At 49.2% G+C, this 13182-nt stretch overlaps 1 protein-coding gene across 5 annotated transcripts in view; it reads right to left on the bottom strand.

Annotated features, from left to right (window-relative positions):
- Positions 1–13182, bottom strand: part of TBC1D14 (TBC1 domain family member 14) — a 111974-nt gene that overhangs the window by 73456 nt on the left and 25336 nt on the right. Inside the window, exon 1 of one of the 5 annotated variants that reach the window (XM_032593018.1) lies at positions 702–874. The exons of the other annotated variants lie outside the window; for them this stretch is intronic. Coding sequence (XP_032448909.1) covers positions 702–736 — 35 coding nt within the window. The 5' untranslated portion in view covers positions 737–874. Of the gene's footprint in view, positions 1–701; positions 875–13182 lie in introns of those variants that run through there. 5 annotated transcript variants of the gene reach the window in all.

The raw sequence follows: 13182 nt of genomic DNA, 5'->3' as shown, positions 1-13182 counted from the left end.
TACTCCTCCGGGGTAGAGAAGGCAAAAACGGTAAATGATTCCTCCAAAGCCTATTTCTTACTTTTTTTTTTTTTCCAGATCTCCACCATCAGAAATCAACATGCCCCACTGCCACATCTATTTACACTGGGCCTCTGACTCCGCTCTGAAAACACAAGGGGAAAAGGCCAGCCCACTCAACTGTCACAGGTACACAGGACACAAAACCGCATCCTACAAACCCAACCTCCTGTGTGATAAAACCCCATCTACCCTACAGGAGATATGAGGCGACTGAGACAGACACTGAGGTGTTCTTACTGTGGCCAAACAGCAGGCCCAAAGCTCCTAGTCGCACACACAGTCGCAAGTACCCGAGAGCCAGAAATATTCAGCGTCTCTCTTCCTTCAGAAAAGGTTAGCCAAGGAGCCTCTGATGTTATAAAGTTGATCCCTAAAACCGGAGGGAACAGCCAACACGGGAGTGCAGCGAGCATCAGACGGCACGCGCGCGCACACACCCGGGCCCCTGGCTCCTGGGGCACGCGGGCCCTCGCTGGAGCCTCGGGACCACACCCCTTGGAAAGTGAGAAACAACTCTGCCCGACGGGGGCAGGGGTGCTGAATCACACCAAAACCTACAGACGTGGCAAAATCCGAGCTCCAGGTAGGCCTCCGATGACAAAAGCAAAAGCAAGAGGGGCGAGATTGCAACCACAAACCTGTCCACGAACAGCAGCGCGGGGGAGACAGCCATCGCGTCTACTGGAGCCACACGCCTCCGAAAGGCCAGCCCCACAAGTGCAGACTGCTCCCGGGCGACGTTCCCGGAGCCGGGAGCCGGAGCCACGGTCCCAGGGAGGCACCCTGGGCGCCCTTCCGGGCCCCGCAGCGCAGTCTGGAAGGTTAAGGCACGCAGGGCAGGACGGGGCGGACCAGCTGGGAGGGCAGAGGGCGGGGGCGGGGGCGGGCAGGGCTCTGACTCCGAACTAGTCACAGGGAGGGAGGAGGGCGGGCAGTGGGGGAAGGAAAGCCCACGTGACCAGGTGGGTTCCCGGGGGGGCCCTCGCATCTCTGCAGAGACCACAGCCACCCCTGCCAGGGGAGGCCAACTGGCCACAGGACCCACAGGCATCTCTGACTGAGAAATAAAGCGAAATCCCCATTTGGAACAACCTCGAGCGTCTCCTGTGTGGCCGACATGGTACTTTCTGGAAGAAGCGATCAGGTATTCAGGTGAATTCCAACACTGTCACATAAGTTCCTGTCAAAAACTTGCATTAGAGGGCGCCTGGGTGGCGCAGTCGGTTAAGCGTCCGACTTCAGCCAGGTCACGATCTCGCGGTCCGTGAGTTCGAGCCCCGCGTCGGGCTCTGGGCTGATGGCTCAGAGCCTGGAGCCTGTTTCCGATTCTGTGTCTCCCTCTCTCTCTGCCCCTCCCCCGTTCATGCTCTGTCTCTCTCTGTCCCAAAAATAAAATAAAACGTTGAAAAAAAAAATTAAAAAAAAAAAAAAACTTGCATTAGAACCATCACTAGGGGCGCCTGGGTGGCTCAGTCGGTTAAGCGTCCGACTTCGGCTCAGGTCATGATCTCACGGTTTGTGGGTTCAAGCCCCGCGTCAGGATCTGTGCTGGCAGCTTGGGGCCTGGAGCCCATTTCAGATTCTGTGTCTCCCTCTGTCTCTGCCTCTCTCCCACTCACACTCTGTCAAAAATAAAAACATTTTTAAAAAAAGTTTTTTTAAAAGAACCATCACTAGATGGGGGCACCTGGCTGCTTGGTCAGTAGAGCCTGGGACTCTTGATCTCAGGGTTCTAAGTTGGAGCCCCATGTTGGGTGTGGAAATTACTTAAAAAAAATCTTAAAGAAAAAAAAAGTGCCATCACTAGAGTATTCTCCCACCTTCATGATCTCCAAATACCATTAGGTATAAAAAAAAGGACAAGCTCTAACTAACAACTTCAAGGTCAACAAAAATGATTTACTCTAAACCCACAAGAAGTGACACAGGTAAGCTCTCCCTTGGGGCATCATTAAGCCTCACTCAATCATGTGCCAACATTAACCCATGGCAAAAAGTCCTCCACACGCCCCAGCCAGGGTCCTCCGTCTAATGATCAGCCCTGCCAGTGTGTTTGTGTGTTCACAACTGCACAAGAAACGTCTGACTAGAGAGAGTCAGTAGATGGCCATCTCCAGCAAGAGGAGGTGGTGAGGGGCAAAGAGAGAAATTTTACTCTCACTTTGCGAACTTCTGTTATTGCTGGGTGGCTCAGTCATTAAGCATCTGACTTGGCTGGGCTCACATCACGATCTCACGGGTCATGAGTTCGAGCCCCACTTCGGATGCACTCGAGCCCTGCTTTGGGCGAACATGAGCCCCACTTTGGGCGAGCCCCGTTTCTCTCTCTCTCTGCCCCTTGCTCACTTGCACCTTCTCTCCGCCTTTCTCAAAAACAAACACACAGGGGCGCCTGGGTGGCGCAGTCGGTTGAGCGTCCGACTTCAGCCAGGTCACGATCTCGCGGTCCGGGAGTTCGAGCCCCGCGTCGGGCTCTGCGCTGATGGCTCAGAGCCTGGAGCCTGTTTCCGATTCTGTGTCTCCCTCTCTCTCTGCCCCTCTCCCGTTCATGCTCTGTCTCTCTCTGTCCCAAAAATAAATAAACGTTGAAAAAAAAAATTAAAAAAAAAAAAACAAACACACCAAACACCAATTTCTGTTACTGCTTTAAAAATCCCAAATGAGCATGTGTTACTTTTGCAATCAAAAAGAAGACAGACGATCGAATCTGAGAGGCAACCCGGCGCTGGAGTGGTCCTGAGTGCTGAGTCTGCTGGGCTCCGGGAACGAAAGCCCTGCCCCAGACAGCTGGTGGCGGGGAGGTGCTGGCTAAGGAATGGACTCTAGCCATGGATCCCACAGCGGGGACCTGGACCAGAGGCAGGCCTGGGAACGAGCTGGAAACAAATTCTTGAGCCCCCTGCCCCCTGCACCAACTGAATCACACTCCGGGATAAAGCCCAGCAAGCCCTGTTTGAATGAGCCCCCCGTGTGGCTCTGATGCTCACGCGTTTGAGAAGGACTGTTCGGACTATGTTTACACACTTAAAACTCCTGCTACCTTGCTGGAAACTTCTGGTCCATTCCTCCCTACCACAGGAGTGGAGTCCACATCTGCTGGTCCGGCTCGGGAGTTACCGATCACTCATCCAGCTGCCACAGGGACACGACAGTCGACAGTCGAAGTCCCTCCCCTTCCTTCCTTCCCTCAGGTTCACTCCCAGGACTCTCTGCGCTCCCCTGCACCAGCGTCCTACAGCTGCACCTGCCCACATCCCTCCTAATTCTTCCCCCACCTGCACCACTCAGGCTTTACCCACTGCACCTCAGCAAAACAAACAAAATCCAAAAATATCTAGATTTTAAAAACCCACAAAGAAAACTCAGGTCGAAATGGCCTCACTAGTGAATTCTTCCAAATGTTTAAGAAGAAATCCACGAACTCTTTCAGAGAACAAAACTTTTATTCCACCCCCAACCCCCAAAAGAAATGTATTAACTAGGTCATTCAATAAACACATTTGTAAGCATTATTAGCCAAGAAAAAATGTATTCAACTACACTTTCTGATGCCCCTAGAGGATCATTTGACATAAAGAGAGTGCGTGCGTGTGTGTGTATTTAAAAACTTCCCCCATGAAGGCCTTTTTTTTTTTTTTTAAGTTTATTTATTTGTTTTGAGACAGAGAGAGAATCCCAATCAGGCTCTGTGCTGTCAGCACAAAGCCCGATGTGGGGCTCGATCTCATGAACCATGGGATCATGACCTGAGCTGAAATCAAGAGCTGGACACTTAACTGAGCCACCCAGGTGCCCTTTTTATTATTTTTTAAAATTCATACACAATAAAAGCGAGCTTTTTGGTGTACACTTCTATGAGTTGTAACACACTGGTAGGTTCATCCAACTACCAGAGAAAAATCTCCTAGCAACTTTGAGAAACAGAACACTCAACCCATTTTAGAAAGCCAGCATAATCCTGATACCAAAACCTGACGAGGGCATTGAAAGAAAGGAAAAGTTACAGGTCACGCTCTAATGAATATAGACAGAAAAATCATAAAATATTAGCAAATCAAATCCCGGGACAGATATGAAAGGATGATATGCCATAAATAAGTTGGGATTTTTTCCAAGAATGCAAATTTAGCTTACTTAACATTAGAAAAATACAATGTTACTTATCCCAAACAAAATAAAGGAGAAAACACATATAATCATCAACAGATGCAGGAAAAAAAGCATTTGCTAAATAATGCAACACATTCATGACTTTTTTTTAAATCATAAAACCAGGAATAAAAAGGAAACTTCCTTAACCTGATAAAAGGTATCTAATAAAAAGTACGGTGTCTGATAAGAGGTGTCCTAACAGCAAACATCACACTCCACGGGGAGATGGCGAGAGCTCTCCCAGAGACCAGGACCCACACGGGGTTTCTGCCAACACCACTCCAGTGCAGCACCGTATGGGAGTTCCTACTCACGCGGTATGGAGAAAACAAAGGGAAAGGCGTAAGAATTGGAAGAAGTGAACCTCATCCACAGACCACATCATTTTCTACAAAGAAAATCCAAAAGAATCCACAGATAAACTATTAGAATAACTCAACATAGCAAGACTGCAGGATTCAAGTTCTATATACAAAATTAACTGCATTTCCAGCACTTATAAAATGGCATCCGTAAAACCATCAAAAATTTACACAGATCTTGGAATAAATTTAATGAAAGAAATGCAAGACCTTTACATTTAAAAAAAAAACTATAAAATATTGTGGAAAAATTACAGGAAATCAGAATAATTGGAGAAAATACCACATTCAGAGATAAGAAGCCCGCGCATAGGAAAAAATGATCAACAGATTCAATGTAATCGCAAAGAAGACTGCAGCTTTTGGGGAGCCTGGGGGGCTCAGTCGGTTAACCATCCAACTCTTGATTTCAGCGCAGGTCACATGACCTTACAGTTTGTGAGACTGAGCCCTGAGTCGGGCTCTGTGCTGACCGCTCCAGACCTGCTTGGGATTCTCTCTCTCCCTCTCTCTCTACCCCTCCCCAAACCCTCCTCTCTTTCTCAGTAAATAACCTTTTAGAAAAATTTTTTCTAACTGCAGACTTTTTGGTGGTAATTGCCAAGCTGATTTTAAAATTTATATGGAAATGAAAAGTATGTAGAAGACTGAAAATAATCTTTTACTTTTTAAATTTCTTTTTAAAGGTTTATTTATTTATTTATTTTGAGAGAGACAGAGACAGCGTAAGTTGGGTAGGGGAAGAGAGACAGGGAGACAGAGAATCCCAAGCAGGCTCCACACTGTCAGCACAGAGGCTGACACGGGGCTCAATCTCACAAACCGTGAGATCAGGACCTGAGCTGGAACCAAGAGTCAGGCTCTCAATCAGCTGAGCGCCCCCCCCACCCCCCTCGGCGCCCTGAGTCAAAATAATCTTAAAGAACAAAGAAGCAGAAGGACTCATTCTATCAGATAGCAAGACCTATTACATAGTTATTATTAGTGAGAAATGGAACACATATGGTCACCTGATTTATTTCAAAGGTTCAATGAGAAAGATGATGCTTATAGCAAATAACCAATACCTCACACTACAGAAAATTAATTCTGATGGATCATGGATCTAGCTGGAAACGGCAAAACAAGGCTTCTGGAAGAGAACAAAAAAATCTCTTAAACAAATACAAAAAGGCATTAACCATTAAATGAAAGATTCTGTCAGTTAGAATTCATTAAAATTAAGAACTTCTGTTCGCTAAGAAAAAAAAAAAACATTAAGAGAATGAAAAGGTAAGCTAGAGCGTAGAATATATCTGCAACACATCTCACAAAAGACTGTTATCCTGAATATATCAAATATGCCTACAAGTCAATAAGACAACTGCAGGGGGCGCCTGGGTGGCTCATTTGGTTGAGCGGCTGACTTTGGCCCAGGTCACGATCTTGCAGTTTGTGAGCTCGAGCCTCGCATCAGGCTCTATGTTGACAGCTCGGAGCCTGGAGCCTGCCTTGGATTCTCCGTCTCCCTCTCTCTCTGCACCCCCCGCGCTCGCACTCTGCCTCTCTCATAAATAAACGAACATTAAAAAAAATTAACAACAACAATAAAAAAGACAACTGTAGGCACTTCACAAAAGAAGATTCCAAATGGTCAGTAAAATTTGAAAAGATGCACCCGACCCTTAGTCGTCAGGAAAATCCAAGTTAAAGCCAAACACAATACCCTTTACCTAAACTTCTATCGCCAGAATGGCAAAACCAAAAAGCCGACAACACCAAATTCTGGAGAGGCCGTGTGGCGCCCAGAACTCCTGCACCCTAGTCCAAGTATGTGCAAGGGCACTGCGGTACCACCGCCCTGGGAGAGCACTCAGCAGCGTCCGCTAAAGCACCGCGGTACAGATGCACCGAAACACATGAGCGAGAACACTGTGACCAGCGTTCTCCCTACTTGTCAAAAACGGAGCAGATCCAACGTCCCCCTGCAGAGAACATTCAGCGGTACATCTGTATACCCCGAAACTATCCATAATGAAAGAAAATGAACGCTGCCACACAATAACCCAGGTGAACGTCACACAAGGTTGAGCAAAGAAAGCCAGACACAAAGTATGTGCCATATGACTCCAGTTAGCCAAAGTCCAAAAAAAAAAAGGGGGGGGACAACTAATCTACAGTGACAGAAGTCACAAGTCACAACAGCGGTTGCCCTTGGGGAGTGAGGTCCAGACAGGGGAGGTACAGGATGGAGATGTGGGGGGCAGGGGCTGCTGGTCACACTCTCTACAGGGCACGCGTGTGAATGGGCTTCCTTTGTCCACTTTGGTCATCACCAGCTCAGCTCAAACCCCGCTCCTCTCCTCGGGAGCCTTCCTGGCCGACGGGCCCCTCCCCACCTCACCCCTCCCGTGCGCCCGCAGGCCCCGTGCGCACTTCTCTCTGGCAGAGGGCTGGGGGTGTATTTCAGTTACTTCCGGGTCACTTCCCGCCGCCCTGGGGGCAGGGAAGGCACGTCCTACTTGGCCTTTGCACCCCCCAGGGCCTGGCATAAAACCTGCGGGACAGTCTGCAGCACAGGTCAGTCATTAACTAACGCTGACACGCGCCCCGGCTGTGTGCCTCTCCCTGAGAAGTCACCGGGTGCACAAGACCCGTGCGTGCCTGCGTCACACGGCCTCCTTGAGATCTCCTTCAAACACGCCCCAGCAGTTAGACACAGGGCACCAGTTACACGGGGAGGCCCTCTCTGACATCAGCTTAGGTTTTCACGAGGAGAGAGAGGGCAGAGCGAAAATCCTGTATAATGCAGTAGGGAACATTACTTGACTAAGGGCACAAGTACGAATTTATTTTTATTAAGCTCTGAGAAGTAAGGAAAGAAAGACGCGCTGCTAGTTAAGGACAGCCTGTAGCGTCACGAGGCAGGAGCCGTCTGGGCAAGCCCGACAGTTGAGAGGTGGGATGAACGGCCATGGTCTTCCGATTTTAGGAACCTTAAGGAGGAAGAGCTGACCTAAGGCGCGCGTAGCATGCACGGGATTCCGTGCCAGGCAGACCTGGGCTCACGTGCCAGCTTCAGCACACGCTGACTCCGGGTAAGACATGAACCACCTCTCTCTCAGTTCCCCACCTGCAGAACGGAGTCACCCCCCTCGCTTTCCAGGTTCGGGACTGTCACGTGCACTTGCCCGTCACGCTAAGGGCAGCTTATTCACCACGCAGGGAATTCTTTTTCATTCAACAAATACACGGCGAGCGCCAACTACACACGTCCTGGGTCCTGCATCGAGTGCGCGGAATACAATCACTGGTGACCAGGGACACAGGCCCTCAACCTCGAGGGGCTTATGTATGATTTTCCTTGTCGTAAGGACGGGGAAATTCAGAGCTATCACCTTGCCTGAGGTCACACGGTCAACTGAAAGGGCTTGGATTTGGACTCACTCCATACCTTTCACCGGTGGTCCTCCATCCTGGCTACACAACAGAGCCACCTAGGGAGCTTTTAAAAAATCCCAATGCGGGGCACCTGGCTGGCTCAGTCAGTTGGGTGTGCGACTTCGGCCCAGGTCATAATCTGGCAGTCTGTGAGTTCGAGCCCCACACGGGGCTCTTTGCTGACCGCTCAGAGCCTGGAGCCTGCTTCGGATTCTGTGTCTCCCTCTCTCTCTCTGCCCCTCCCCTACTCACACTCTGTCTCTGTCTCTCAAAAATAAGTAAATATAAAAAAAAAAAAATTAAAAAAAAACAATGCCCAAATGCCACCCCAATAAGGAAAGTAAAACTCACCTCTGAGGGTGGGGCCTGGACACCAATTTCTTTTTTGTTTCCTGGACAATTCTGTCGTGCAGCAAAAGGGCAGAGAACTTTGCTCTTTAACGAATAAATGTTTCCCTTCCCATGCTATCTTGTTTCCTTAGCTGACACTTTAATCTATATGAATTCAAGATTAACTCCTTTCCAGCAGCTTCTATGAACAATGAATTACTATCTTTTAGATTCTGCTTTGAACTACTCCAACAACTGTACTCACTAAAGCGAAACCAAACTGTCAACACCTGCCGTAAGGCGTGAGCTCTTCTAGTCTCTTCCAGTCTCCTGCCTCCACAGAACCAGGCAGTGGGAAGACTCCTCACCCAGGTGGCTTTCGGAGCTCACCTGAGTGTGCCCTCTCCCTCAACAGTGGCAAATCCAGGCCATGCTCCCAGAAGCCAACAGATCCCTGTCTTCTCTCATATACAGAAGGGTGCAAAGCAGGCCCCACCCATGTGCGTTTAAAAAGCAAAAAAACAACGCTCTTCCCCGCGGCTCCAGGAATGAGAGTCCGTACTGCACAACTACACAGAACCACGTCACGCTCTGCTGCCCTAGTGCCAATCAGGAACATGGACGGGGCATGAGCCGGAGATCAGGGCTGAGTAAGACCCACACCCTGTCCTTGAGGGGCTCATAGTAGCAGCAAGGCATACAAAACTAGACCAGACTACAGCGAAGGCCCAGGAGAGCAGGTCCAGAGACCATGTGTCTGGAGGAGGTCCCCTCTGTCCTGGGGATGCCAGGAAGGCTTCAGAGGTGTCTGTGTTAAAGATGTACAGAAATGGGCATAGGAGACACAGGGCAGAGGGGAGGGGAGCATCGTGGGCAAAGGCAGGGAAGTGTGAGCCAGCAGGGCTGGGCTCGGGGTCAGTCTCCTGAGCACAAGCAAGGGCCCAGCAGGAGGAGAGGAGATAAACCACAGGCATCTCTTCGTTCTGTAGACTGCAGTACCCAGCAGGGCAAACCCTCCCACTTACAGCAAGTAGCCTGTGGCCAGAGCTAGGACAAATTCTAACGGTCCATCAGCCTTCACGGAGACCATGGACAAAGAGCTCCTGGGGGCTCTCCACCATCACCTCAGGCCGGAGCACATCAGAGCCGACCAGGGGTGGGGACAGTGGTCAAGGAAACAGGAAGCACTTCTGGGATTCTGTCCCAGGCAATCATGGGAATAGCAGAAAACGCACACTGACCTGCACACAGGTAATTCTACCACCCCAAAGCAGGAACAAAATCATTTCCTTATTGTCGGACAAGTAAATGATTCACAAGAAGGAATACCACCAAGACATTAATAAATGTATGAAAATTTCTAATTAGGTGGGGAAACGTAAAAGGCAGGATACCAAACTCACAAATAGCACGTGTTTTCAGGTTTAAAATTCATAAAAAGTCTTTAAGGAAATACGGTAGAAAGGAAAAATTGGCAGTAGGTATAAAAGTGTAAAGGACAAAAATAAAATAGTGAGCGTAAAAAAAAATAAAATTTTCTGGGGCGCCTGGGTGGCTCGGTCGGTTAAGCATCCGACTCTCGATTTCGGCTCAGGTCATGACCCAGGGCCATGGGATCGAGCCCCGTGTCAGGCTCCATGCTGAGTGTGGAGCCTGCTTGGGATTCTCTCCCTCTTCCTCTGTCCCTCCCCACTGACCCCAAGTGCACGTGTGCGCCTCTCTCTCTCTCACTAAAAATGAAATAAATAAATAAATGCTTTTTAAAAAAGATTCTCTCGGTCCCTCTGCTCCTTCCCCAACTCGTGCTCTCTCTAAAATTAAAAAACAAAAAAAAAACACCAGAAGCCTCTCAGAAGAATGTTCCACCTCTGCAAACACCACACACTGGAGGTGTGAAACCCACACAGCTGTGCAACCGGATGTGGGAAATCAAACTGTTGGGATGAGTCTTCTCCCAATATCTCGAACAATAATAAAATCGAAAAGGAAAATACATAAAAGTATACCAGATTTATGACTTTTTAAAACTTATAAGTCTCCCTATCATTCGCTTCAGATTATTTACTGAACAGCTACTAAGTGTCTGCACTGGCTAGGAAAACGAGGAACGAGATGAGGCCTTGCCTTCCAGAAGCTCACGGTCACGGGGGTGGGAAGGGGGTCAGTGCTGTCTCAGAAGTCCAGGGGCTGTGGGATCCAAATGAAGGCCCTGGAAGGGGTTGTGGTGATCAGAGAAGGCTTCCTGGAGAAGGTGTCACTTAAGCTTGAATCCTAAAGGACAAACGGGACTTGTCAGGCAGAGGGAGAAGGGGCAAAGGTGCAGAGACAAGACAAAGCTGGTTCAGAGGACTCTAAGTACAAAATGGGAGCTGGACGTCTGAGAGGCGGGCAAGGGTGGATCCAGAAGGTTCCTTGTGCCACGCCAAGTGGTTTGGAGTTTCTCCTACAAGTGGTGGGAACTACCATTTTTTTTTTTTTTCAACATCTATTTTTGGGACAGAGAGAGACAGAGCATGAACGGGGGAGGGGCAGAGAGAGAGGGAGACACAGAATCGGAAACAGGCTCCAGGCTCCGAGCCATCAGCCCAGAGCCCGACGCGGGGCTCGAACTCACGGACCGCGAGATCGTGACCTGGCTGAAGTTGGACGCTTAACCGACTGCGCCACCCAGGCGCCCCGGAACTACCATTTTTAAAGGCAAGAGCATAACAATGCATTCGACTCCTCAACTCTAGGCATTTAATCCTCATGAAGAAGGAGGGGCAGGGGGTCAGGAAAACGATCCTAAAAAACGGCTGAGGCTCCCAGCTATTCGCCAAACCCACTTCCTCACTGTCCTGGGCACTGGCCCCATTCCCCAACCTCCCTCACAGGTAGGTTTGGCCACGTGACCAAGTTCGGACCGACAAACCTCCAGGGGAGTGATGTCTGCCTGACCCAGGAACCTGCCCCCCAGCCCCATCCTGAGCTTTCCCCTTCTTTGACCTGATACAGAGGAGCCCGCAGACCTTGGGCAGCTATCGCCAGAGCCACAGGCCAGCAAGACCTTGGGAGAGCACGTGCTAGAAATGAACTTCCACTGTGCTAACTTCAGGCTTCTACAGCAGCTGACATCCACACAAGTCGATACATACTCATGTGTCCTCCCCACCAACTCTGACCACCACTCAGTTTCTTCTGTTTTAAAAAATAACTGTTCCAAGGAACTTCTAAGAGGAATAAAACTTGCTTAATCCAGGATATGGACTTATCAGGTGCTGGGACAAGGGCTGATCCTGGGCACACGTGTCCTCATCCACCTGGCCTCCCTCGGGTTTCTTCTTCCCCGGGCCAGGCTCCCTTCCCCCTCTGCACAACTTGCCTGCTGTGGCAGAGGCCACACCCTCTGGACCTCTTACCCCTTCAGGTGGGGAGTGTGTTTCACACCCAAATCTGAAATCTAAAGGAAATCAGGACCTAAATCCAAACCCTAGTTTTCAAACTCCTGCAAACGTTTTCTATGCCTGTAACGCTGGGTGCATAGAGCCTACGTTTGAAAAGGCTCTGGCTGGAAGCAAAGGGGAATTAACGGGGGGAAACTGGACCTTTTCGGGCCCCAAACGGGTATTAGGCAAATCTGGATGACTCATCACTCTTCCATTTATAGAACCTTACAGGAATCCTGAGATAAACCACAACTACTCACAACAGAGAATCAGCAAAACTGGAAACAAAACAAGTCTCGGTTACAAACTCAGCTCACTTAACATCAACAGGAACTAGCTGATGCGATGTGGCAATCGAGTGAGATGTGTGTGCTCACGGAAAATACAGAAGGCATAACAGAATTTAATGTCACCTGTGCCAAATATTCAGTGTCCTCACAAACAAAATAAATACGTATACATTATAGGATAAGCAGTGCTGGGTACAAAATAGAACCGAATAGCTTTAATTAAACGTTGTTTAAATGTTTGTGTTATTCCACGAATACGTTTTAAGTAGAACAGAGTTTAATACCCACCTGGGTAAAGGGAAATTGATTTGTGAGCAGCAAACAGCTGGTGGCCCAAGAGCTGCTCTGCAGGAATGGGGCTGCCTGTGGGGTCTCTCCAAACCCCCAACCCCCTATCCTCCCACAAAGTGGCCTGCATTTGTTATGGAATCACCCCTCCCAGGCTGACCACAACCTCACCACGGGCAGAAGGAAGGCAGACTGGCAGCAGACTGGCAAAGTACCGAAACACAGAAATCTGGGAGTTCCCGTAAGGACACAGGGTTTGATTTCCCAATAGTGAGAGCACACCGAGGGTGTTCCGTAAACTCAGAGCCCAATGAGTCTGGCACAAATACATTCTCCTTTCCCCCACTCCCCAAAACCACCTTGCTTACAGATGTGAAATTTCTTTAAGAAAAATTTTTGTAATGTTTATTTTTCAGAGAGAGAGACAGAGAGAGAGAGAGAGAGAGAGAGAGAACGAGTGGGGGAGGGGCAGAGAGAGAGAAAGAGAAAATGAGAGGGGGGAGACACAGAATCAGAAGCAGGATCCAGGCTCTGAGCTGTCGGCACAGAGCCCGACGTGGGGCTCGAACCCACAAATCGTGAGATCATGACCTGAGCCAAAGTCGGATGCTTATCCAACTGAGCCACCCAGCGCCCCAGATGTGAAATTTCTAAGGACCTCAGCACCTCCCAGAAGCCAGGCAGAAACACTACCGAGAAATCAGTGTAGCCTGAAAGGTTTATCAGGAACACAATATGGCTACTGAGGACAAATAAATAGATGTGCAGGCATAAATTCCTTCCTGGTTCAGTTCATGCCACTCCTGAACGCTACTGTCCCTGACACTCCAGAGTGAAGGTGCCTGCCCTCCC

Source organism: Lynx canadensis, chromosome B1 (genome assembly GCF_007474595.2).
Source record: "Lynx canadensis isolate LIC74 chromosome B1, mLynCan4.pri.v2, whole genome shotgun sequence".
Classification (NCBI taxonomy): domain Eukaryota; kingdom Metazoa; phylum Chordata; class Mammalia; order Carnivora; family Felidae; genus Lynx; species Lynx canadensis.
The sequence above is the reverse complement of the archived record's forward strand: the minus strand, read 5'-3'. Positions and strand labels throughout refer to the sequence as shown.